This window comes from Phoxinus phoxinus (assembly GCF_949152265.1).
Source record: "Phoxinus phoxinus genome assembly, chromosome: 8".
Lineage (NCBI taxonomy): Eukaryota > Metazoa > Chordata > Actinopteri > Cypriniformes > Leuciscidae > Phoxinus > Phoxinus phoxinus.
This window is the reverse complement of record NC_136883.1, coordinates 12,544,159-12,567,558: the sequence shown is the minus strand read 5'-3', so window position 1 is coordinate 12,567,558 and position 23,400 is coordinate 12,544,159. Positions and strand designations below refer to the sequence as shown.

Sequence of the window (23,400 nt, the reverse complement as noted above, 5' to 3'; positions counted from 1 at the left end):
AATTTAGCACAAATTATACATATATTATATTATATATATATTTGCTTTGTCATAGGATATGGAGTGAAGATTAATGTGAAAAAAAGAAATAAATAATTTCTTATTTCTTTCTTTTGATTTTTAGTTGTAGTACCATGTCTGACTTTAAAATGCTTTTGACTGGTTTTTATGTAATTCACAGTAACTGAGGTGTTCTACAAATGCAATCAAGACCCTTTAAGAACAGGTGAGAATCCATGTGTAATTCTCTATTACCTGCATACAGTATATAATCTTTACTGCAACCAACAGTATTGTTCAGTGATCTCTGCCCTTCAAGTGTCACAACAATCCTAACAGGGTGGGAAATTAACTTTTTTGTCCACCAGCCACAGTGGCTGGTGGATGCCCAATTTTACCAGCCACTTATATTTTTTACCAGCCACTTTTTCCGGAATTCAAATTGCAAGAAAGAAATTGCTTCAATACGTTTTTTATTTATTTCAGGGTACCCCCAGGATCCTCCAGCTTAAATTCAAGGCTTTTTAAGACCTTTTTAATACCATTTCAAATTAAATTCAATGCCAACTTCGTACCCATTCCAACATAAGTATGAGGGGAAAATGTCAAACCTGTATACATTTTAAACCCTGGAAAATAATTATGTAGGCTACTATGTAGGCTACTTGAATTAAATAAAACATTTTATTTAAATGATCAGTCATATTTAATACATACGCAACAGCGTTGTAGTGCGCTTGGTGTGTGTAGGCCAGTGTTCATTTTGGCAACCATTTTTGATTCAGTCTTAGTCTTCATCTTCAGACGAAAATGCTTATGAATGCAAACTTTTAGTCATTACTTTTAGTAAACTGCAGTTACTTTAGGTAGCTATTTTATATGTAGTCTTTAGACAGAAAATGTCAATTATTCTCTCTAGGCCATTCAATTAAGCTTATGATGATAAATTATTTACATTGCACTCTTTAGCAGTAGCACTTGTGCAATTCTACATATCCCTTTTCCTAAGTTCCGTGGTTCTCCAATGTTTTTGAGTGCCGTACCCCCTGGTACCCCCTCTCTTCCACTTAGACTGCAGTCACACCTTTTCCATTAAGGGACAATATTCGCCCCCTTTAATAAATTTTTTCATTTAATTTTTAACCTTTATAATACCTTTTAAAAATAAATAATGCTTTAAATAAAACAATGTTCAATAAATATGCAATGTTAAAAAACGTTTTTAATATTAATAAAAATATTATATTAAAATAGCCAGTAGGTGGCGGTCATCGAGTCATTCATTCATTGAATCTCACGATTTGTTCAAAGCCACAGATTTCGTTGCAAAATAGAGCAATAAGCCTGACTACTGTTTTAAATGCAGTACATCACTTAAATGTTACCCTTTTTTTTTACTGTTGTATAAAATCAATGTCACATTTGAAATCGTGTGGATATTCGGGAAACATTGCATTCTTGCTCATATATGATCAACATTAAAAACACTGCTGGATATCAGCCTGCATTTTGATCGCAGATTTAGTCGTACAAACAGCGCAAGCGGCTCGCGACAGAACACAGACCGACTGAATGACACTTTAATTTAAGTAGAAAATCTCAAATAAAGATCGCTGAACTCCAGCTTGTCTGTGTTTTCAGATCATCCGCGCTTCAGCAGTGTAGAGAGCGCGCGCGCATGGTTAAAAATAATTTCCCTTTCTTCTGCACCAGCTCAGCTCAGCTATATATATATACACTTTTTATTTTATTTTTATTCTCAGCTTAGCTAAGTTATGTGTATAAGTTATACAGTATAACGGTCTCTTCAGCGCCGTGACACACAGCGCTGAAAACCAATCAAAAGAGTTACTCGACAAAAGTGTATTATTGTTACTTAGCAACCGCATTCTTTGACAAAGGCTGTCCAATCCGTACAATGAAATCACTCGCAGCATGTGTTTATTGGTTACTACTTAATACATTCAATGTTAAGTAAATGTAAAGACGCGTTTATGCGCGTCTGGTGGTCCTGTCCTGGTCCCTCGGTGGATGCGAATTTTTGCGAACTGTATTCGCTTTTGGTGCGAACGCAGCATTATTATAATCCACCCGCCACTGTGGCTGGTATACACGGCAAAGTGACCCGCCACTTTGAAAAAGTACCCGCCCTCGGCGGGTGGCGGGTGCTAATTTCCCACCCTGAATCCTAAGTCACCAGCCCTGTCACCTTCAGCACTACATCTCCCATAATCCTTCCTGGTCAACCACCTGAACGCATTCCACAATCATCACCAGCTGTCACTCGTCACCGCATCAACTCTGCACCAGATATAAGGACACTACACACACACATTGTCTGGTCTTGTCTCTACCAAGACTGCTATAGTTTGGATCATGACTTACCTGAAGTATACTCTCCTCTGTGTCCAGTTCCTCTCCAGTCCACTCCAGCCCACTCCAGCCATCCTGGCATCAGAGGTTTTGTCAATCGAGCCACCAAACACCACACAACTCCTCCCAAGTCATTCGCCATCTTCACTCCTCGTGCAAGCAAAAGAGTCTCCAGCTGTCATGCCCGCCAAGCCTGAGTCTCCAGTTATCCCTTGAGCCCGGAAGATAGTATTAAGCAGCGCCGTCCTGGGAGCAAAAGCGGCGGATCCTGCTGGTTATTTCCGTCTGGAAGGCCCCGAAGACATCTTTCCCTCTCAGGTCCCTACATCCAGAATCCGCTTCCAAGTCTGTTACAGTAATTGAAATCCCTAAGCCTGTTCCAGTGATAGAAATCACAGAATCCATTCCAGTCTTTGAAATTCCTGAGCCGTTCCAATGAGAGAAATTCACCAGTCTTTTCAAGTGAGAGAATTTCTGTTCCAGTGAGTCGTCTTCCCCAGTCTGTTCCACTGGAAGAAACTCCCTGGTCTGTTCCAGAGAGATATTCCTGAGTCTGTTCCCATGAGTGAAACTCCAGAGTCTGAGCCAAGTCCAAAGACTACTAAAGCCTCAGCGCCTCATTTAACCTTAACTCAAAGGTGGAAGCAGAGGAAGAAGAAATGGCCCTCTGCCAAGTCCAGCCCCTGAGCACAGCACAGAGATGTCTCCATTCCCTGAGTTCAGCCTCATCCCAGATTTCAGTCACGAGTCAGCTCCAGCCTCAGAGTTCTGTATCAAGCCAGTTCCGGCCCCAGAATCTACATTGGACCCCACTCTAACCCCTGAATCAGCATCAGAGCCCACTCGTACCTGTGAGTTACCTCTAAATTAACCTCCAGTCCTTGAGTCCGTACAAGAATTACCCCCGACCAAAATTCCGCTCCAGATTCCAGTCCAGTGAAGGTTCCATCCCCGACCAGAGTCCAGTGAAGGCTCCATCCCCCGACCAGAGTCCAGTGAAGGCTCCATCCCCCGACCAGAGTCCAGTGAAGGTTCCATCCCCGACCAGAGTCCAGTGAAGGCTCCATCCCCCGACCAGAGTCCAGTGAAGGCTCCATCCCCCGACCAGAGTCCAGTAAAGGCTCCATCCCCCGACCAGAGTCCAGTGAAGGCTCCATCCCCCGACCAGAGTCCAGTGAAGGCCCCATCCCCCGACCAGAGTCCAGTGAAGGCTCCATCCCCCGACCAGAGTCCAGTGAAGGCTCCATCCCCCGACCAGAGTCCAGTGAAGGCTCCATCCCCCGACCAGAGTCCAGTGAAGGCTCCATCCCCCGACCAGAGTCCAGTGAAGGCTCCATCCCCCGACCAGAGTCCAGTGAAGGTTCCATCCCCCGACCAGAGTCCAGTGAAGGCTCCATCCCCCGTCCAGAGTCCAGTAAATGCTCCATATCCCGTCCAGAGTCCAGTGAAGGCTCCATCCCCCGACCAGAGTCCAGTAAAGGCTCCATCCCCCGACCAGAGTCCAGTGAAGGCTTCATCCCCCGACCAGAGTCCAGTGAAGGCTTCATCCCCCGACCAGAGTCCAGTGAAGGCTCCGTCCCCCGACCAGAGTCCAGTGAAGGCTCCATCCCCCGACCAGAGTCCAGTGAAGGCTCCATCCCCCGACCAGAGTCCAGTGAAGGTTCCATCCCCCGACCAGAGTCCAGTGAAGGCTCCATCCCCCGACCAGAGTCCAGTAAAGGCTCCATCCCCCGACCAGAGTCCAGTGAAGGCTCCATCCCCCGACCAGAGTCCAGTGAAGGCTCCATCCCCCGACCAGAGTCCAGTGAAGGCTCCATCCCCTGACCAGAGTCCAGTGAAGGCTCCATCCCCGACCAGAGTCCAGTGAAGGTTCCATCCCCCGACCAAAGTCCAGTGAAGGCTCCATCCCCCGTCCAGAGTCCAGTAAAGGCTCCATATCCCGTCCAGAGTCCAGTGAAGGCTCCATCCCCCGACCAGAGTCCAGTAAAGGCTCCATCCCCCGACCAGAGTCCAGTGAAGGCTTCATCCCCCGACCAGAGTCCAGTGAAGGCTGCATCCCAGACCAGAGTCCAGTGAAGGCTCCATCCCCCGACCAGAGTCGAGTGAAGGCTCCATCCTCCGACCAGAGTCCAGTGAAGGTTCCATCCCCCGACCAGAGTCCAGTGAAGGCTCCATCCCCCGTCCAGAGTCCAGTGAAGGCTCCATATCCCGTCCAGAGTCCAGTGAAGGCTCCATCCCCCGACAAGAGTCCAGTGAAGGCTCCATCCCCAAACCAGAGTCCAGTGTCCGCTCTCGTCCAAGAGCTCAGTACAGTGCCTGCTATACCGCCAGAAACCTCAGCCAACATGGCACGGAAGGTCGTTCCTGAGTTTTCAGTTTGTCCAGATATGACTATGAAGATCGTTTCCCAGTCTTCTGTCTTTCTAGATACGACCACGAAGGTCGTTCCCAAGTTCCTTGTTTTCCCAGATACGACCAAGAGGGTCGTCCGCAAATTTTCTGTCTGCCCTAATACGACTAAGAAGGGCGTTCCCCAATTTTCTGTTTGTCCTAGTGTCGAGGCCAGTCCTTCATGGTCATCTGAGCTACTGCCAGTGCCACCCTGGAGGCTACCCATCCTGCCGGCACTACCCTGGTCACCTGCTCCCCACTGGCCATCATGTCCGCCCTCCCTCCCTTGATGGATTATATTCTATTATTCTAAACTTGTGAATGGTTTTGTATCTGAAAGTTTGCAGTGGTATTTAAAAGGGGCCGTACTGATACATCAGCCAATGGTACCTTGTTTTTCATAATCTTTCAGATTGTCAATTTTGTGTCAGAGCATTAATTTCAGAGAAAAAGTGTTGTCTTCACTCCTCCATTCCTTTTTAGAAAGAAATGGTATCTGCAAGGATTTCCAGTCAGGATTTAGACCGTACCATAGTACTGAGACAGCTCTCATTAAAGTCACAAATTATTTGCTCTTATCACCCGATCATGGTTGTATCTCTCTATTAGTGTTACTCGATCTTAGTGCTGCATTTGATACTATTGACAACAACGTTCTTTTAAAGGGGTCATGACAAGAGAAACCAAATTTGCCTTGATCTTTTAGTATATAAGAGGTCTTTGTACCATTAAAACGTCCTGCAAGTTTCATAGCTTAAGACTTCCTCCCCATTATAAACGAATCATTTATTTAATCAAGCTCTAAATACAGCTCGTTCTGGATTCATGGTAAGAAGTGACGTCACGGTACGAAGTGACGTACCAGCGTTTGCATATGACCGCCTCCAGGCACAAGACAACTACGCTTTAAGCGCAAGACAACTACGCTCATTTCGTATCGTTGTCGCGCCCGCGCGCTGCGCGCCTCACAAGTGTTCAGTTGACGGACAGCGAGTGTGGGTCTGTGTACAGGGAAATTACGATGCCACGCAGATGTGCTGTTCTTGGCTGCTGGACAAACAACATCTTTGAATAAGCTGCGAAAGATCCAGTCGTCAGGGGAAAATGGATGCACTTTATTTTTTGCGGACGTCTCAGTCACGGCAGTGTTAGTTTAAGCGTTAGTTAATCCATTTGAAGGATGACTGTTTTGAGAACAAATCCCAAAATTATGCTGGCTTTGCCAGAAAACTGTTGCTCAAAGATAAGTCCATGCCGACTATTCTGGGCTCAACAACGACGACGCAAACTGTAAGTAATGTGTTTAAAACTTTAAACTACTTTTTAAATACGCTAAATCCGCACAGGTTCTGGCGTTAATAATTTATGCATAGGCACTAACGTTAGCCAATCATAACAGTGGGCGTTAACACTGAACTCTTAAAGGGGAAACACCCCCAAAACAGACTGTTTGAATCAGAGGATGAGAAACAGGGTGGGAAAAGGTCATAAATCACTACATTTTAAAAGTTTTTTGTAAAAAAAACTATAGTAATACTATATTTGCACCTAAGGGAACATAATAATAAAATAAAAAACCCATGTCATGACCCCTTCAAATAAATTCAAATTATGTTGTTATTATTGGAATTGCATTAGCATGGTTTAAATCATACTTATCTGACCGTTTAATTAAGAGATGTCTTATCGATCACAAGTTCAGTATGGAGTACCACAAGGCTCAGTTTTAGGACCGTTGATGTTCACTCTGTACATGCTATCCTTGGGAGAATTCATTAGGAAGCATGGCATTAGTTTTCACTGTTATGCTGATGATACTCAGCTCTATATTTCTTCACACACTGACAAAGCTTACCAATTCACAAAATTAACGGAATGCATAGCTGATATAAAAAACTGGATGACTAGTAATTTCCTACTACTTAATTCTGAAAAAACAGAGATTCTAATTATTGGACAAAAAACGTCCTCACGTAATTATCTAGAATACTGTCTAACACTTGATGTCGTTGTCGGTTATGAACCTGGGTGTAGTCTTTGATACCAATCTTTCATTTGAAAGTCACATGTAGTATCCGTAAAACCAGATTTTTCCATCTTAAAAATATATCTAAATTACGTAATATGCTCTCAATGACAAATGCGGAACAATTAGTTAATGCGTTCATGACATCAAGGCTAGATTATTGTAATGCTATTATGGGTGGTTGCCCTGCATGCTTAATAAACAAACTACAGCTGATCCAAAATGTAGCAGCTAGAGTTCTTACCAGAACCAGGAAATATGACCATATTAGCCCAGTTCTGTCAACACTGCATTGGCTCCCTACTAATCATCGTATACATTTTTAAATATTGCTGATTAATTGGGCCAGCCCAATCTCCAGACCTTGACAAAGCACTAAATGGTTTAGCTCCCCAGTACTTGAGCGAGCTCTTAATGCATTATAGTCCTTCACATCTATTGCGATCTTTTCGAATTTTCCGGCCAGTTGATAATACCTAGAATATCAAAATCGACTGCTGGCGGTAGATCCTTTTCCTATTTAGCACCATTAACATTGTCCGGGAAGTAGACACACTGTCAGTTTAAATCTAAACTAAAAACACATCTCTTTGACCTAGCATACACATAACACATTATAAACTTCTATAATTCAATGTTAGGCTGGATAGATTAGGTTAACAGGAACCGGGAACACTTCCCATAAATCCTGATCTACTCGTTACATCATAAGAAGAATGGCACTGATATTACTACGCTAATATCAGTCTCTCTGTTTATCCCAAGGTTTACCGCAGTCCGCCGGATCCAACCCATATCCAGATCTGATGAAGGACCTGCGCCTAGACACAATGACAACGCACAATACTGAAGTGTCAACTAGTCTCTCCCCTGTGAAGGCCTCAATTTGTAAAGAAAGACTACACGCCTGCGCACATATACAGCTCTGGAAAAAAATAAGAGATCACTGGAAAATTATCAGTTTCTCTTGTTTTACTATTTATAGATATGTGTTTGGGTAAAATAATTTTTTTGTTATATTCTATAAACTACTGAAAACATTTCTACCAAATACCAAATTAATAAAAATATTGTAATTTAGAACATTTATTTGCAGAAAACGACAACTGGTCAAAATAACAAAAAAGATGCAGTGTTGTCAGACCTCGAATAATGGAAAGAAATCAAGTTCATACTCATTTTTAAACAACACAATACTAATGTTTTAACTTAGGAAGGGTTCAGAAATCCGTATTTGGTGGAATAACCCTGATTTTCAAACACCGCTTTCATGCGTCTTGGCATGCTCTCCACCAGTCTTTCACATTGATGTTGGGTGACTTTATGCCACTCTTGGTGCAAACATTCAAGCAGCTCGGCTTTGTTTGATGGCTTGTGACCATCCATCTTCCTCTTGATCACATTCCAGAGTTTTTTTCAATGGGGTTCAGGTCTGGAGATTAGGCTGGCCATGACAGAGTCTTGATCTGGTGGTCCTCCATCCACACCTTGATTGACCTGGCTGTGTGGCATGGAGCATTGTCCTGCTGGACAAAACAATCCTCAGAGTTGGGGAACATTGTCAGATCAGAAGGAAGCAATTTTCCTTCCAGGAAAACCTTGTACGTGGCTTGATTTATGCGTCCTTCACAGAGACAAATCTGCCCGATTACAGCCTTGCTGAAGAACCCCCAGATCATCACCGATCCTCCACCAAATTTCACAGTGGGTGTGAGACACTGTGGTTTGTAGGCATCTCCAGGTCTCTGTCTAACCATTAGACGACCAGGTGTTGGACAAAGCTGAAAACTGGGGGTGCTTCAGCAAGGCTGCAATCGGGCAGATTTGTCTTTGTGAAGGACGCATGAATCAAGCCACGTACAAGGTTGTCCAGCAGGACAATGCTCCATGCCACACAGCCAGGTCAATCAAGGTGTGGATGGAGGACCACCAGATCAAGACCCTGTCATGGCCAGCCCAATCTCCAGACCTGAATCCCATTTAAAACCTCTGGAATGTGATCAAGAGGAAGATGGATGGTCACAAGCCATAAAACAAAGCCGAGCTGCTTGAATTTTTGCACCAGGAGTGGCATAAAGTCACCCAACAGTAATGTGAAAGACTGGTGGAGAACATACCAAGACGCATGAAAGCTGTCATTGAAAATCAGGGTTATTCCACCAAATATTAATTTCTGAACTCTTAAAATATTAGTATTGAGTTGTTTAAAAATGAATATGAACTTATTTTCTTTCCATTATTCGAGATCTGACAACACTGCATCTTTTTTGTTATTTTGACCAGTTGTCGTTTTCTGCAAATAAATGCTCTAAATGACAATATTTTTATTTGGAATTTGGGAGAAATGTTGTCAGTAGTTTGTAGAATAAAACAAAAAAGTTAATTTTACCCAAACACATACCTATAAATCGTAAAACCAGAAAAACTGATAATTTTGCAGTGGTCTCTTAATTTTTTCCATAGCTGTATATTCAAACGCGCATACCTATAAACTAAACATGTAATTCGCATGTGCACATTAGCATTTTCACAGGTTTGTGTTTTTTAAGTTTATTTATTTTTTTAATTTCAAGGCTTGCACCTTGGAACCTATTTCAAGGTTTGTGTTCTCGAGCCAACAGGCACGGTTGTTGAGCGGGCCAGATCGCGTTAAGGGTTTTCAGTTAGAATGGTGTCATGTTAGCGGCCCATAAGTTAATAACTAATGATCTTTGCAACGGAAGTGAATCAATCAAAACTAACTACTGCTGGATAATAACTTTATTCTATAGCTGATGTAAAGCCAAAACAATCTCTGTTACTTTAATTTCCTAAAATTCCTATTATCACTGTAAAGCTGCTTTGTTAAAAGCGCTATATAAATGAAGGTTACTTGACTTGACTCCTCCTATAAAGATACATGAGGAAAAACATCTCACCTAAACACCCAAACTAGTCAATGAACTGTAACGTTACAGTCCTTGAAAGCATCTACAGTACAAAAACAAATGTTTGACTGTCTCTTCTTGACCACTGAACCCACACTCTCCCCTTACTGTTATATTAAGCAACATGCCTGTTTGTAGCTATTGCCCCATAAATAAGCCTCCATTATAGCTGTTCGCTTCCCTACCTGAGACTTTTACAGGGACCTCCACTGGTCTTTCAGGGTAAAATGATACAGAAACTACCTTGCCCGTCTTATCTGTCATTGTTCTTTCAGTGTCTCCTCATAAACAGTTTTAATACATTGTACAAAACTTTTTTTTAGGAATTTCTCAGGAATTCATAACCCAGAGGTCTCAGAAACCCCTATAAGAGAGTCTTCCTGCATATTGTTTTCAAGATCATAAGCATAAACTATTTTTGAAAGCATCAGTCAGTTATCATTTTCCTGTAATGTCTTAGCAGTTTACTTCTCTGTGGACAATTAGGCATTAAGGTAATTACAAACATCAGGAATTTCTGTAAAGCTGCTTTGAAACAGTGTCTTTTGTGAAAAGCGTTATACATATAAAAATAGTCTTAACTTCCAAGATTCTCCACATACTTCCATCTATCATGGTTCAAACTAGGGGGGTGTTCATGTTTGGTTCTCGTTTCGTTTGCTCAAAAAAACAACAAAAAAAAAACATTAACATTAACTCAAAGGTTCGCTTGGAGTTCACATTGGCATTTTAACATCAAACCTAAAGATTCCAAACCTAAAGGCATAGGGATATTTTCACAACCTGATTGGTTGGCTTTTATTACGTATATTTTGCGATGGAACTCACTGAACATCCAAAACAATGCTGTGTGCTGGACTAAATGTGCTTATTGTATGTGCGTAGCCTACATATAATGGTATTTTGACCAGCTGAGAACTCTGAGAACTGATGCCTGTACCGAACTGTGGTGGGCAACATTGCGACTATGACGAGAAAAAACAGGTATGCTTGAGCATTCTGTCCTTTTTAGCGTCACATCTTGTGACATCATGTCCCGTTTTAGTTGGTTTACATGTCTTTGGTCTGTGTTGCGTTCATATTCCATTCAAACCACACCAAAGTTTGTTTTGGAAGTGGGCCAAGACCCATCTTTTCAGCGGTCTTGGTCTGCATGTTTGGTGTGGGTTTAAAGTGAGCCAGGGTTCATTTTAATCGAACCAAACATGCCAAGTGTGAAAACAAACTGACTCCACTTTACTCATCCTCAATGCGGATGTTGTGTTTTTGCAAATGATTTGTTCTCCCACTGCTAGCATCACATCCTCCACTGAAAGACCCAACAAGCTTAGGCTCACACCTGACTCCATGGCGGAGTCATAGAGATAAAGACACAAGAAAGAAGTATAGGCAGCCAATAGAAAACATTTTTCCTCACCACCACATCTACTATATCTAGCAAGAAACTAAAAGAGTCATTAAATATGAGAGACTCAGGAAAGAATAGTTTGGAATCATGAATACTCACTGGTCACTGAGCTATCAGTTTTTTCCACTTTCAGGCTGCACAGGGGCGAGGTGACGGGTGTCATTCTGGTTTCGAATGATGTAGTGTGGTCTTGCTCTGCAACCTCTGCCGCATTGACTATTGCTGGTCTGGTCTCTTCATCCTTATTGCTGCTGGCTGTCTCCTCCACCAACAAACCCTGCAATGAACATTTTGAATTAACGTGTGAGACATTCAAAGAAACACAGTATTTCTTATTAAAGGGTGCATTCTAAACTTTTGTAGCACTTATAATATTAATCAATGTTTCTAGGATATTATACAAACAAACAATAGTCCATGTTTTATACCTCAAAGGTAACTAACCAATTTTAAATATGAGTTTTTGTTTTCCACCCTTCTGAAATGCCTCGAGCAATTTTGAGCATCGACCATTTATGTTATTTTTTGGTGTGTTCCTCACTGTTGGCTCTAGTCAGACGGCGTCATTTTTTTTTTTTTTTTTTTTTTGTCCGATTCAGCATGTAGATTCGTCGTCGGGCCGTCGGTAAGAGAGAGATAAATTGGCTGTTCAGCTTAGTGAATGAGTCACTAATAGCGAATAGCAAAACAACGAACAAAGAAGTCAAAACGGTTAAGATAGAAGGCTGTTTTAAAAATGTCATCTTCCTTGAGTGTTCCTTGGCGAATATTTTAATATTAACATGAGTGGAGTGGAATAAAGAGGGAAAGATCAGCAGGATTGATATTCAAAACGGTAAGTTTACAGTATGTGTATCTGCAGCATGAAGTGTCAGTTTCCCTTTTTGAATGACGAATATATATATATGCAGAAATAGACAGTTGTCTCATTTACACGCAGGGACAGTTGAAAGTTGTTAGTTAAAAGTTGTCTGTAGTTCTCTCTGTGTTAAAGTGAAGCTTTTTTCCCCTGACGCAGGCGACGCAAGGCGACAACACAGTCGGTTTTCATCAGCGCTAGTTCTTTGGCGTTGTTTTGGTAAGGTTGTGGATACGGGGTAATAAAGTTTGCCTTTTTCGCTAACTTCATAAGCTAACCCCTAGAAGCATAAAACAGATCTGAAATCTTCCAACAAGAAATCTGAAAATTCATTTCACAATCTGAAAATGCATTTCACAACCCCTCTAAGACTATGGTTAAGAGACCTCTTTTAGGATTGTTCTTCCCATTGCGATGGTTTTGTTGGTCACTTCTTCTTACAAACAGTTATGATGACCAACTATCAAAAGTATGCCATTAATTACCGGTACTCCCACAAAGAATCTGTAGCTGTGCAACTGTGCAGAAAGATTTTCAACTGAATTGGAACATCCACCCTCCATATATTTTACAAAGTTCTACAGATCATCTGGCCCTTGCATGCTCATTTATAAAATTATTTTTGCTCATTTATTTAATTATGGCGCTTTTCCACTGCATGGTATGGCTCAGTACGGCTCACTTAAATAGTACCACCTTGGTTGAGGTTCCAAGCGAGCCATACCAAAACTAAAATGTGACGTGTAAACACTGCAGATCACTGATTGGTCAGAGAGAATAGTCACTACCAGCGTCATTGGATTTGTGTCACGAGACACCAAACCCGCTAGCAGGTGAGGCGGCACAACTATAATGATCAGTCTATAATCCCACCCACTTTGAAGCGGTACTAACTGCAGTGGAAAAGCATACCCTGGTGAAAGAAAAAAAATGCTACGTATACTTGCAGCCAGACTAATTATCAGTATAATTCAAGTGTGTTAATGATCAGTTAACTTGGAAGTGTGCTATTTTGAAACAACTCATTTTGTACTAAGTATATTTTAGTTGTAATTCAATTGTAGTAAAGCACAACTTTGTGTATTTAGTGTACTTTTGTGTACTAAGTTGGAACAACAAGTATACTTAGTATACTTTAAGTATATGCCTGTATAGGGAATTACATGCTTGATTAGTGATATTAAATATCAGTGTACTTTATTTGTGTTACAATTACATTACAAATTCATTTCAAGTGTCTTTGAAACATAAGCAATATACCATAAGTATATGAATATATTATTTTTATTTAAAAAGCTAGACAGGAAGTGAGGTAGGGGGAGAGAGAGAGATTTCACTTGTATTTTGAAAGTATACTTTTGCATTGTTCCAACACAATTAAAATATACCTAAAATATACTTTGTAATAAAGTGCAAATAAATACACTTTTAAAAATTAAACAGAATTTTCACTTCAAGTATATTTTTCTAAAATATATATTTTTAGAACATATACTAAAGTACAATTATTTTAAAGTGTTCAAGGTTGTATTGTGAAAATAAGTAAAAGCAGGATGCTAATACACTTTTAATATATTGAAAGATAGTACAGGCTATAAAAGAAAACCAGCGACACCCATGGTGTGCTTGCACTAAACTGTTGCCAGGCAAACTGGAGCCTGTTTCCACAGACTTGAGGAACGAACAGTGACATAACGCTGGTACATGTTGTTTACCTGCCTATAACCAGTCTAAAATCAAACAGTGCGCATCCCGGTGTTTTGCGGGCAGTGCAGCACTTCTGTTTTGCTGTTCACAGCTCACATAAATCTGATCTCTGATCAAATCTGATAAACTCTGATCTGTCCTTTCTGGTGATATATTTAAACTGAAACCATTGATTCACTCACTCTCTCGCATACACAGTTTTATATATTTAGATATAAAGAGCAATGTATTGCAACATTATTACATTGCTCAATGAGACTGGCATAGACAGCAGAAGTTGACAGAATGCCAGTAAGGGTCTTGAGCGAGCTCTTAACGCATTATAGTCCTTCACGTCTATTGCGATCTCAAAATTCCGGCCAGTTAATAATAACTAGAATATCAAAATCGACTGCTGGCGGTAGATCCTTTTCCTATTTAGCACCAAAACTTTGGAACAGTCTTCCTACCATTGTCCGGGAAGCAGACACACTCTGTCAGTTCAAAGACACATCTTTAATGTAAGTAAGACACACATACCCCGTAGTGATAAAATTCTGTCTAAAATGTTTAAGGCCAGACAAGTAGTTTGTTAAGGCTTGGTTTGTAGGGAATTACAAACCTGCGCACATATATTCAAATGCGCATAACTATAGAATTAATTCTTAATGCGCACGTGAGCGCCATCAGCGTTTCTCACAGGTTCGCATTTAAAGTCTGTGTAGAGAGAACTGTGTATTCTTAGCGGTCTCTAATTTAATAACTAATGATCGTTGCGACGGAAGTGAATCAATCAAAACTAACTTTAGCTGGAAAATATCTTTATTCAAGAACCGCTATAAAGCCAAAACAATTTCTGTTACCTTAAAATTTAAGGCTTAAATTATTCGTTTATCTCTCTAAAGCAGCTTTGAAACAATCTATATTGTTAGAAGCGCTATATAAATGAAGATGACTTGACTTGTTTTTACAAGGAGTACATCAAATCGTAAAAAAAAATAATAATAATTAAACTTAACATCATGAAAATGATTCCACTCTAACCCTGGGTGGACAGCTTTGGTTTAGGACTACACATAGACAGACAGAACATTTTGCAGTAACGTTTTGATTTCAGGCCACTAGAGGAAATATCATCATTCATATCAACTTTCCATATGCAAACTCCAAACACAGTGCTCGTGGCAGAACAAACAGCAGGTATAAATAAGCAGGTAAACACTAAAGACTGTGAGTGGTGAAGGAAACTTCCTCCATCTTACAAACACTCACTCGTCTGAAAGCACAGTGCCTGTCTCGCTCACCTTTCCGCTCTTCTGCAGACACTTCAAAAGAATCAGGAGAGGGTTATCCCAGTGCTGGAGGTCACTTACTAACAGGTTGTCATAATTGAAAAAGTGAATATGACTTAAATAATTGATTCTCTTTTTAAAGCAGGCACTTTGCTCTGGCAACTACAGCAATGCAGTGAGCATATTAAACAAGATCCATACATTGTAACACATGGAGGTGCGGAAAGAATGATCCTAAATGTGAACATAGGGCATTTACCAAAATGTTTATATTGCCACAGGCCCAGATCAAAGATGATGAAGGCGACAGAATAAGTATTTCCCAATAACAGCAAGATTTATTCAACACGAGCAAACAACATGAAACAGTGTCCTATGCACAAACAATACTGGACAAACACTGAGTGAAGGTGACAAACTTAAATACACATGGTGAGGAACTAGATGACGAACAACTGTGATGAACGAATGTCCGTGGTTACTGATGAGTGCAGGAGACTCAAACAAAGGAATATGTGACTGAAGACAAACAAACTAAAAGTCTGAAAATTAAACTAACTTAACATAAACGTGACATTTACAAATATAAACATAGTTTGTATTTTAAAATTTGTGCCAAATAATTACGTTTGGTGTGAAAGGGTATATATATACACGCTGACGGTGAAAGTGATTTCACCAAGTACAGTATGTTCCTGGAACAAGATCTTTGTTGATCCTGGAACAACATTATATAATCAACCAATTTAAGGGACAAGTTTACAGTTTGTCAACTAAGCTTACAACCAGGGTCAGGTGCTTCTACATCAGTGTTATTAATCTATCATTTCTCTCTGATCTTACAAATAAGTTATGGCTAGGGTTAGGTTTAGGTGAATGGATAGGGTTAGGGCTACCTTTGGCAGACAGGAATGTTGTTCCAGGGTCAATAAAATATGTTCCTGGAACATGTTACTTCAAAAGTATGGAAAATCACGGTGACTATATAAATACACAGTAAACTGCGACATGCCTGGTTTTGGGTGATGTATGCCTTTGAATGAGATATGCCTTCATATATAAATGTAGTCATGAAAGCGATTATAACAAGTTGGAACCAGAAGTCGCAGAAGTTATTCACACAAAATATAAAGTGTAACCAAAAAGCCAATTCAAGGTACAATAGATAGTGCAACATACAGCACACCTTTCATTACTGGCTTTTGGCTATAGAACAACAGAAGCAGTAGAAGCAAGTTCAACACATCTCAGCAAAAAAGAAAAGAAAAGAATGGTCCACAGGAAACGATTGTTTCTATTTAAAATCCTGTTTGTGCCAAATACTCATGCTTGATGTGAAAGGGCCTTCACTGTCTATATAAATTGATATTAACGTATCAGTCTTCTTACTGTATGTATAGCTTTCATAGAAAGGTGTTTTGATCAGTCATCAGTGTTTGTGTGTGTGTGTGTGTGTGTGTGTGTGTGTGTGTGTGTGTGTGTGTGTGTGTGTGTGTGTGTGTGTGTGTGTGTGTGTGTGTGTGTGTGTGTGTGTGTGTGTGTGTGTGTGTGTGTGTGTGTGTGTGTGTGTGTGGGGACCAGGTCGTGAGGGTTATGTTCAGCTTCAGGCTGTTTATTTAAGGGGAGGTGATGATGATTCGGTGACAGTTGATTCACACTACACCGCCTAACAAATAGCACAGCAAACACACTTCTGTCTGTCACACCCAAAGCTCCCTCTAATTTTTGCTTTAGCTAAGCAAAACCGGTTTCTATCACTTAAACCCTTCAGCCAACTGAGCAGAAACCATATGTAGTGTTCACTGTGCATTTTTAACACATTTTCTTAATTTAAAAAACATCAAATTATTAGGCCATTTCACATATGTTAGTAGAGCAACCTGTAAGGGTGCAGTAACTATACAGTAATTTAGTAAAAAACATTTTATTAAATTAAATATGCTGAATTTACCTTGCATGTATTTATTCTACCTGTAGATGAGATAGATTGATAGTTGTTTAAAGGGGTCATTTAAAGGAGAAACCAAATTTGCCTTGATCTTTTGGTATATAAGAGGTCTTTGTACCATTAAAACGTCCTGCAAGTTTCATAGCTTAAGACTTCCTCCCCATTATAAACGAATCATTTATTTATTCAAGCTCTAAATACAGCTCGTTCTGGATCCATGGTAAGAAGTGACGTCACGGTGCGAAGTGACGTACCAGCGTTTGCATATAGAGCTGGTAAGTCCCGCCCCTTCCGTAAAACCCCGCTGGACCTCAAAGTTGAAAAACCGTCAATGCAAGTGAATGGGAGAAAATAATTATTTTCTGGTCCCGTTTGAATTGTGCCATGAATGTGAACATATGTTGTCTGTGAATTTTTTATATAATCTTTCATGTTACAAGTTTGACAGTATATGGTATGATTTGTCGGCTAGCAGTTGTGGAAAAGACATAACGAGAAAGACTACATGTCGCCTATGTGACGTCAACCCATAAAGTTGACTTACCCGTGGTTTTCGCCAACCTCAACGATTTTGTCCTCTCCCTGAAAGAAGGCGGTGAAGTGCACCAAAGACACAGCCATGTCTAGCGGGATCCGTGAGCTAGAGCCGTGAGCTAGTGGTGTTGACGTTTCAAACGCGTCGAAAGCAGCGAAGAGTTGTAGTCCACAAAGTGCTCTCACACAAAGTCTACCCGTATCAAACTTCTACCCGCTAAATTGTAGCATTTTTCACACGAAAGATTATATAAAAAATTCACAGACAACATATGTTCACATTCATGGCACAATTCGAACGGGACCAGAAAATAATTATTTTCTCCCATTCACTTGCATTGACGGTTTTTTAACTTTGAGGTCCAGCGGGGTTTTACGGAGGGGCGGTACTTACCAGCTCTATAGACCGCCTCCAGCACAAGACAACTACGCTTTAAGCACAAGACAACTACGCTCATTTCGTATCATTGTCGCGCCCGCGCGCTGCGCACCTCACAAGTGTTCAGTCGACGGACAGCGAGTGGGTCTGTGTACAGGGAAATTCCGATGCCACGCAGATGTGCTGTTCCTGGCTGTGGACAAACAACATCTTTGAATACGCTGCGAAAGATCCAGTCGTCAGGGGAAAATGGATGCACTTTATTTTTTGCGGACGTCTCAGTCACGGCAGTGTTAGTTTAAGCGTTAGTTAATCCATTTAAGGATGACTGTTTTGAGAACAAATCCCAAAATGATGCTGGCTTTGCCAGAAAACTGTTGCTCAAAGATAAGTCTGTGCCGACTATTCTGGGCTCAACAACGACGACAAAAACTGTAAGTAATGTATTTAAAACTTTAAACTACTTTTTAAATACGCCGAATCCGCAAATGTTCTGGCTGGGGGCGTTAATACTTGATGCATAGGCACTGACGTTAGCCAATCATAACAGTGGGCGTTAACACTGAACTCTTAAAGGGGAAACACCCCCAAAACAGACTGTTTGAATCAGAGGATGAGAAACAGGGTGGGAAAAGGTCATAAATCACTACATTTAAAACGTTTTTTGTAAAAAAACTATAGTAATACTATAATTGCACCTAAGGGAACATAATAATAAAATTAAAAAACCCATGTCATGACCCCTTTAAAGTTGCACTCAGTCATTTTTACGCTGGCATTGGCCATTTTGACTTATTATCCCTCTACAATGCAAAACTTAATATGCAACCACATTTTGCGTTAAGCAACTAAAAATGTCTGTCATTAGCTACTGGCTTGTAAATTGATAGATTTCACTTAGCAGTGGTCGAGTTAGAGACTAAGTTTAGCACTAATATATTTTCACTGCGTCTTGTGTCCAAGAAGCTCTAAAAGACCCCATTCATTTCAATGGCATCAATGGCAAAGAAGCAATCTGAAGGCTCTCGTGGACCTATGTTTAGAGATTGGGTGTCACATGCGGGGTGAATTTTGCGCTGAACTGGTTTGGGGAAAAATATCACACAAACACATCGAATTGGACCACACACTTTCGTATTTTCCTTCTCAATCCTTAACAATGCACCACAGATATCAATAGATTCTGAGTTCTCTCTGATGCACTCTCTGTAGGTGATTTTTGCATCCAAGCAGACTTCCGCGCGGACAACAGTGCACGTGAGTGATTGTACGTTCAAATAGAAGAGTCTAGATAGTGTGCTGCTCGTGAGACGAAGTAGAATATGGAAAACAAAGTATACACAGAAGGAGAAAGCAAGAAAGGCCTACATACAGTACCAAGCAAAATCAATGTACCAGATGTAAAGGGCATTCTTTATGTCTTTTTTTGTTTGTTTGTAAAAATAACGGAGATAATTTGGTATTATTTGTTGTTTTAGCTGTTCACGTAAAATACAGCCTTTGAGACATGCGGAAGCCTTCAGCAGTGGGTAAAACTAATGCACAAGCAGCAATATAAATGGCTAGCACTCACCAATCCCAAGCCAGGTTTCCATCCAAAAAAAAAAAAAAGGTTTAGTGCTACAAAATGTTTACTGATATAGCTGATGAAAATGCCATTTATCGCTAAAACTTCTCAAGTGTCAACAATCTTTTTCCATTTAACTTTAGCGCATAATTTCTATTTCGATACTTCAAATGTCACAACAAGTAGTTTGGCAACACTTTTTGTCGAGAAAAAGGACTTAACACAAATAAATGTAGTGTCACATGACAGAAATAGCCTATACACAATAGCCTATAGTGTTGCTCCAATTTAAGCACAGTTTATCTGCAATTCAAAGGTGCCTTGTATCTATTATACTCATTTTATTCAATTGTATATAAAAAAAATAATTACTATTGGTATCTGGTAAGAATAAGACACGTTAACTCTAATTTTGTTTTAATTTTGTTCTGAAGATGAAAAAGTAAAATTGCATTCTGTAGACTACACTGTATTAAAAAAGTGGTTTCTTTCAACTAAGTGTTAATGCTGCCTTCATATTACGTTTAGTCAACTTAAAATGTGAAGTACGCAACTACTTGAATATTTGAGATAGCCTATTCTAAGTTAAATCCGGCAGAGTTATTTTAACGCAATGCGACAATGCGTTGGAAGGCCAATTGGATGGAAACAGGCTGGAGACAGTAAATTTAGCAAACTTTTTTTTAATATTCTCTTTGTCGATAACTAAGCACAAAACCTGGATGGAAACTTGGCTTTTGTCTGCATGTTGATTTCAGCAAATCAGTTCAGGTAAACGCAGCCAAATTGTAAAACTTTTTTATAGATTTTCTTGTCTACTGAAAGTTTTTTTGCAAAGATTTTTTAAGCTGAACAATTGCAATCTCTCTCTGCTCAAATTTTTGTTTTTGTTTTGGTTCCTCTCTATTGACACATGCAGTCACACTCATCTGATTGTTATCTCCTTTGTTCTGCTATTTAGTCTACTCTGTTTCTCTATTTTGTTGTCAGATTGTTTTCTCATGTCTATTCACACTAGTAACTCTAGTCAGTTTCAGTATAGTCTGATCTAGTGATATTGGACTAGCGATATTCATTTCCATTTTTATTTATTTATGAGTAATGTAACCACAGACCTCAAACCACTGTGTTCAGTTGCCTTCCCAGCATGCACCTCTCATTTGCCAACAGCCACACCACAGACACGACTTGTTTCTCTATTATTAACACCCCTCTGTTTTTCTGTCACATTTAATATGGAGGAACATTTCAAATGGCAAAAAGAAAGAAAGATGAACACACTGAAATTCCAGAGATTTTATCTGAATAGGATCTGCCCAGAAACACTAGTGACAGGCTTGGTACTAAGGTGCGTTCAAATATAGAGTGGTGCAGTGATGATGCCAGGCCCTAAATTTATATCCAGCCCCCCTAAAAATGTGTGATTAGCTCCATAATCTGTAAATTAAATCATGATGGCCTCAGTCCCCTTTTAAATCTCATGAAAATGGCTTCAGTCTTCGGCTCCTCCCCGCTGTTTAGTCTGCGTTATTCAGCCTGTTTTTTTTTCCAATCTGCATCAACATCAGAAGCAGTCAAGCAGAGGACGAGGTGTGTGCATTAAATGATAGATCTACATCGGTTTAGTTCTTAGTCATAAATGCAGTTTACATAATGTGATGTGGAAGCAATACAATACGGTTTCCCATTAAGTGTAAAAGTTTTTACTGCGTTCACCCCTCATCACAATACAGCAGAAATTGAATGCTTCACGGTTCACACCCATGAAGTCATAGCAAATTTTGTCATTTGAAAACCTGGAGTCATGCACATAAATTATTAAAGGCACAATCACACTGTAAAAATTATTTGTTGGTTTAACTTTAAAAAGAAGCCTAACCGGTTGCCTTAAAATTTTGAGTTAATTTAAGCAAAAGAATTTAGTCAATAGAAACAGATTAGTTTAATCACAGAAACTCAAAATATTATGTTATGTGAACAACATTTATGAATTTAAGTTTATTTGACAAAAGACAAAAAGTTGTGATAAAAATATAAAAAATATTATTTTACAGTGCACTGACAGACAGCACTCGGTCAGTCCACTCATTTAAACTCAGAGTGAATGAAAGAAACAGAGAAACATATTTAATTCGCTGCATATTTATACTCTAGAATGCTTTGACGCGCTACCACTTGCGCATGAGCGCAAGTTGTTAAAACGTATAATTTGTATGAATTAAAATGACTTTTAACATTCAAAAACAGATATGTTCAAAATCCAAAGCTTGATTGTATTTGTTAGTAGACTGACTTACAGGTGACTTATTCCCAATACCTCCCGTCATGTATTTAAAGTAAACAATTATTTTTTAGGAAATTTCTGTAAAAGTTTTCTTTTCTTTTATCATGATTCAAAGGTTGTAGTTCCTATTAACCAGACTGACTTATTACAGGTGAAATTGTGCCAATACTTCCTGTAATTCTGCAATTCACCAAATGGTTTTTATTTTTCTTTATCAAATTATATTATAAAGAATTATACGATTTAACCACTTGGTGGAATTGCCAGATGTTCCCTTTGGGATCATGCAGTGTGGTAGCGCGTCCAAGCATTCTCGAGTATAAATACGCAGCTATAATTCATGTAGGTTATTTTGAAGTAATATTTGATGTCGATATACAATGGTTACACTGTTAAAACTAATCGTGGTATTGATAGATTTTTTAGACTGCTGACTCTATAGAACAATGGCAAAGGAACAAAGAAAAACTAACTTTACCACGCTCCGAGAGCCCTCTAGTGGTTGGGAGCATTTCCGGTGTGTTGCGGCCTTATTTCGTTGTGTTGTGGCTTATTTCCGCTGTTTTGTGGCCTTATTTCGTTGTGTTGTGGCTTATTTCCGCTGTGTTGTGGCCTTATTTCGTTGTGTTGTGGCTTATTTCCGTTGTGTTGTGGCTTAATTTCGTTGTGTTGTGAACTTATGTTTGCTTTTTAAATGTTGTTGTGTTGTGCACTACTGGGCCACCGTAATTAACAGTAATGTTAGCCTACAGTTTAATATTTAAACACAAGAAAAAAAGAGAGAAGAAAACAAGTGGTCGAAAATGCTTGCAGCAACATTTTTACGTCTGGGCAGACCAGAACTAACTCAAAATCTCAGATAAGCAGATACCTAGCTTGTGTAGATGTAACAACTGCGTGTTGTGTTAACCAAAAATGTTGAGTGTGTTTTCAGCACTGAGAACGATCAGTGTGTGCTGAAGTACAGACGGTGGTTAGTTCACCTCTTCCTGTTGTGTGTCAGGGTTAAAGATCAAGACAGCTTTTAGTGATTCACACACACATAATTGACTGGGTTGGTTTGGTGTGTTTTGATGGTCTCTTAAGTCACCTGCCCACCTAGCATTAAAGTCTCCCATCGAATGCATGTTTTTGAGAATATTGACATGTCAGAAAGGCACAGCAGCAGATAAACACTTTACCTGAGTGCATAGTGTAAAGCTGTTGTTTTAGCTATAAACATTAAATAAAAGTTATATACTGTATACCATCAAAAGTATAAAATAATCATTCATTAAAAAAGGAATTTCGATCGAGTTGCAGATCAATTTTGTAATACTAATAAAATTACAGACATTTGATGTGTTGAAACTACTTTTCATCCTTTAAGTGTCAGGGTTAAGTAATGGTTTACTTGACAATTATCACAAATTTTTTTTTTTTTTTGTGCCTGTAATCCATAAAAAGTAACAAGACACTAGTGTAGTCATGGAAAATGCCAAAACAAACCTTTCATTCTGCCACCTCTTTTGTCATCTGTCTCACTTTCCTTCCTGTATAAACTGTTGGGTAACTGCAGACATACATGCTGCATATGTTCTGTGTGAGATAAGAACCTTACATCCCTCAGGGAAGACCACAAAACACACACACACACACAGAGAGAGAGACAGAGAGAGCTGACCATCTGTTGGCAGTTACGCTGTGAGAAAACACTCACAGCCACACAATGGGCAACACTGACAGG

General features: G+C 39.8%; 1 protein-coding gene across 4 annotated transcripts in view; it reads right to left on the bottom strand.

Annotated features, from left to right (window-relative positions):
• gse1b (Gse1 coiled-coil protein b) overlaps nt 1-23,400 on the bottom strand; it is a 240,704-nt gene that overhangs the window by 167,432 nt on the left and 49,872 nt on the right. For all 4 annotated transcript variants that reach the window (XM_079620097.1, XM_079620096.1, XM_079620099.1 and 1 more), the window contains exon 2: nt 11,225-11,402. In XM_079620097.1, coding sequence (XP_079476223.1) covers nt 11,225-11,402 — 178 coding nt within the window. The remainder of the gene's footprint in view (nt 1-11,224; nt 11,403-23,400) is intronic.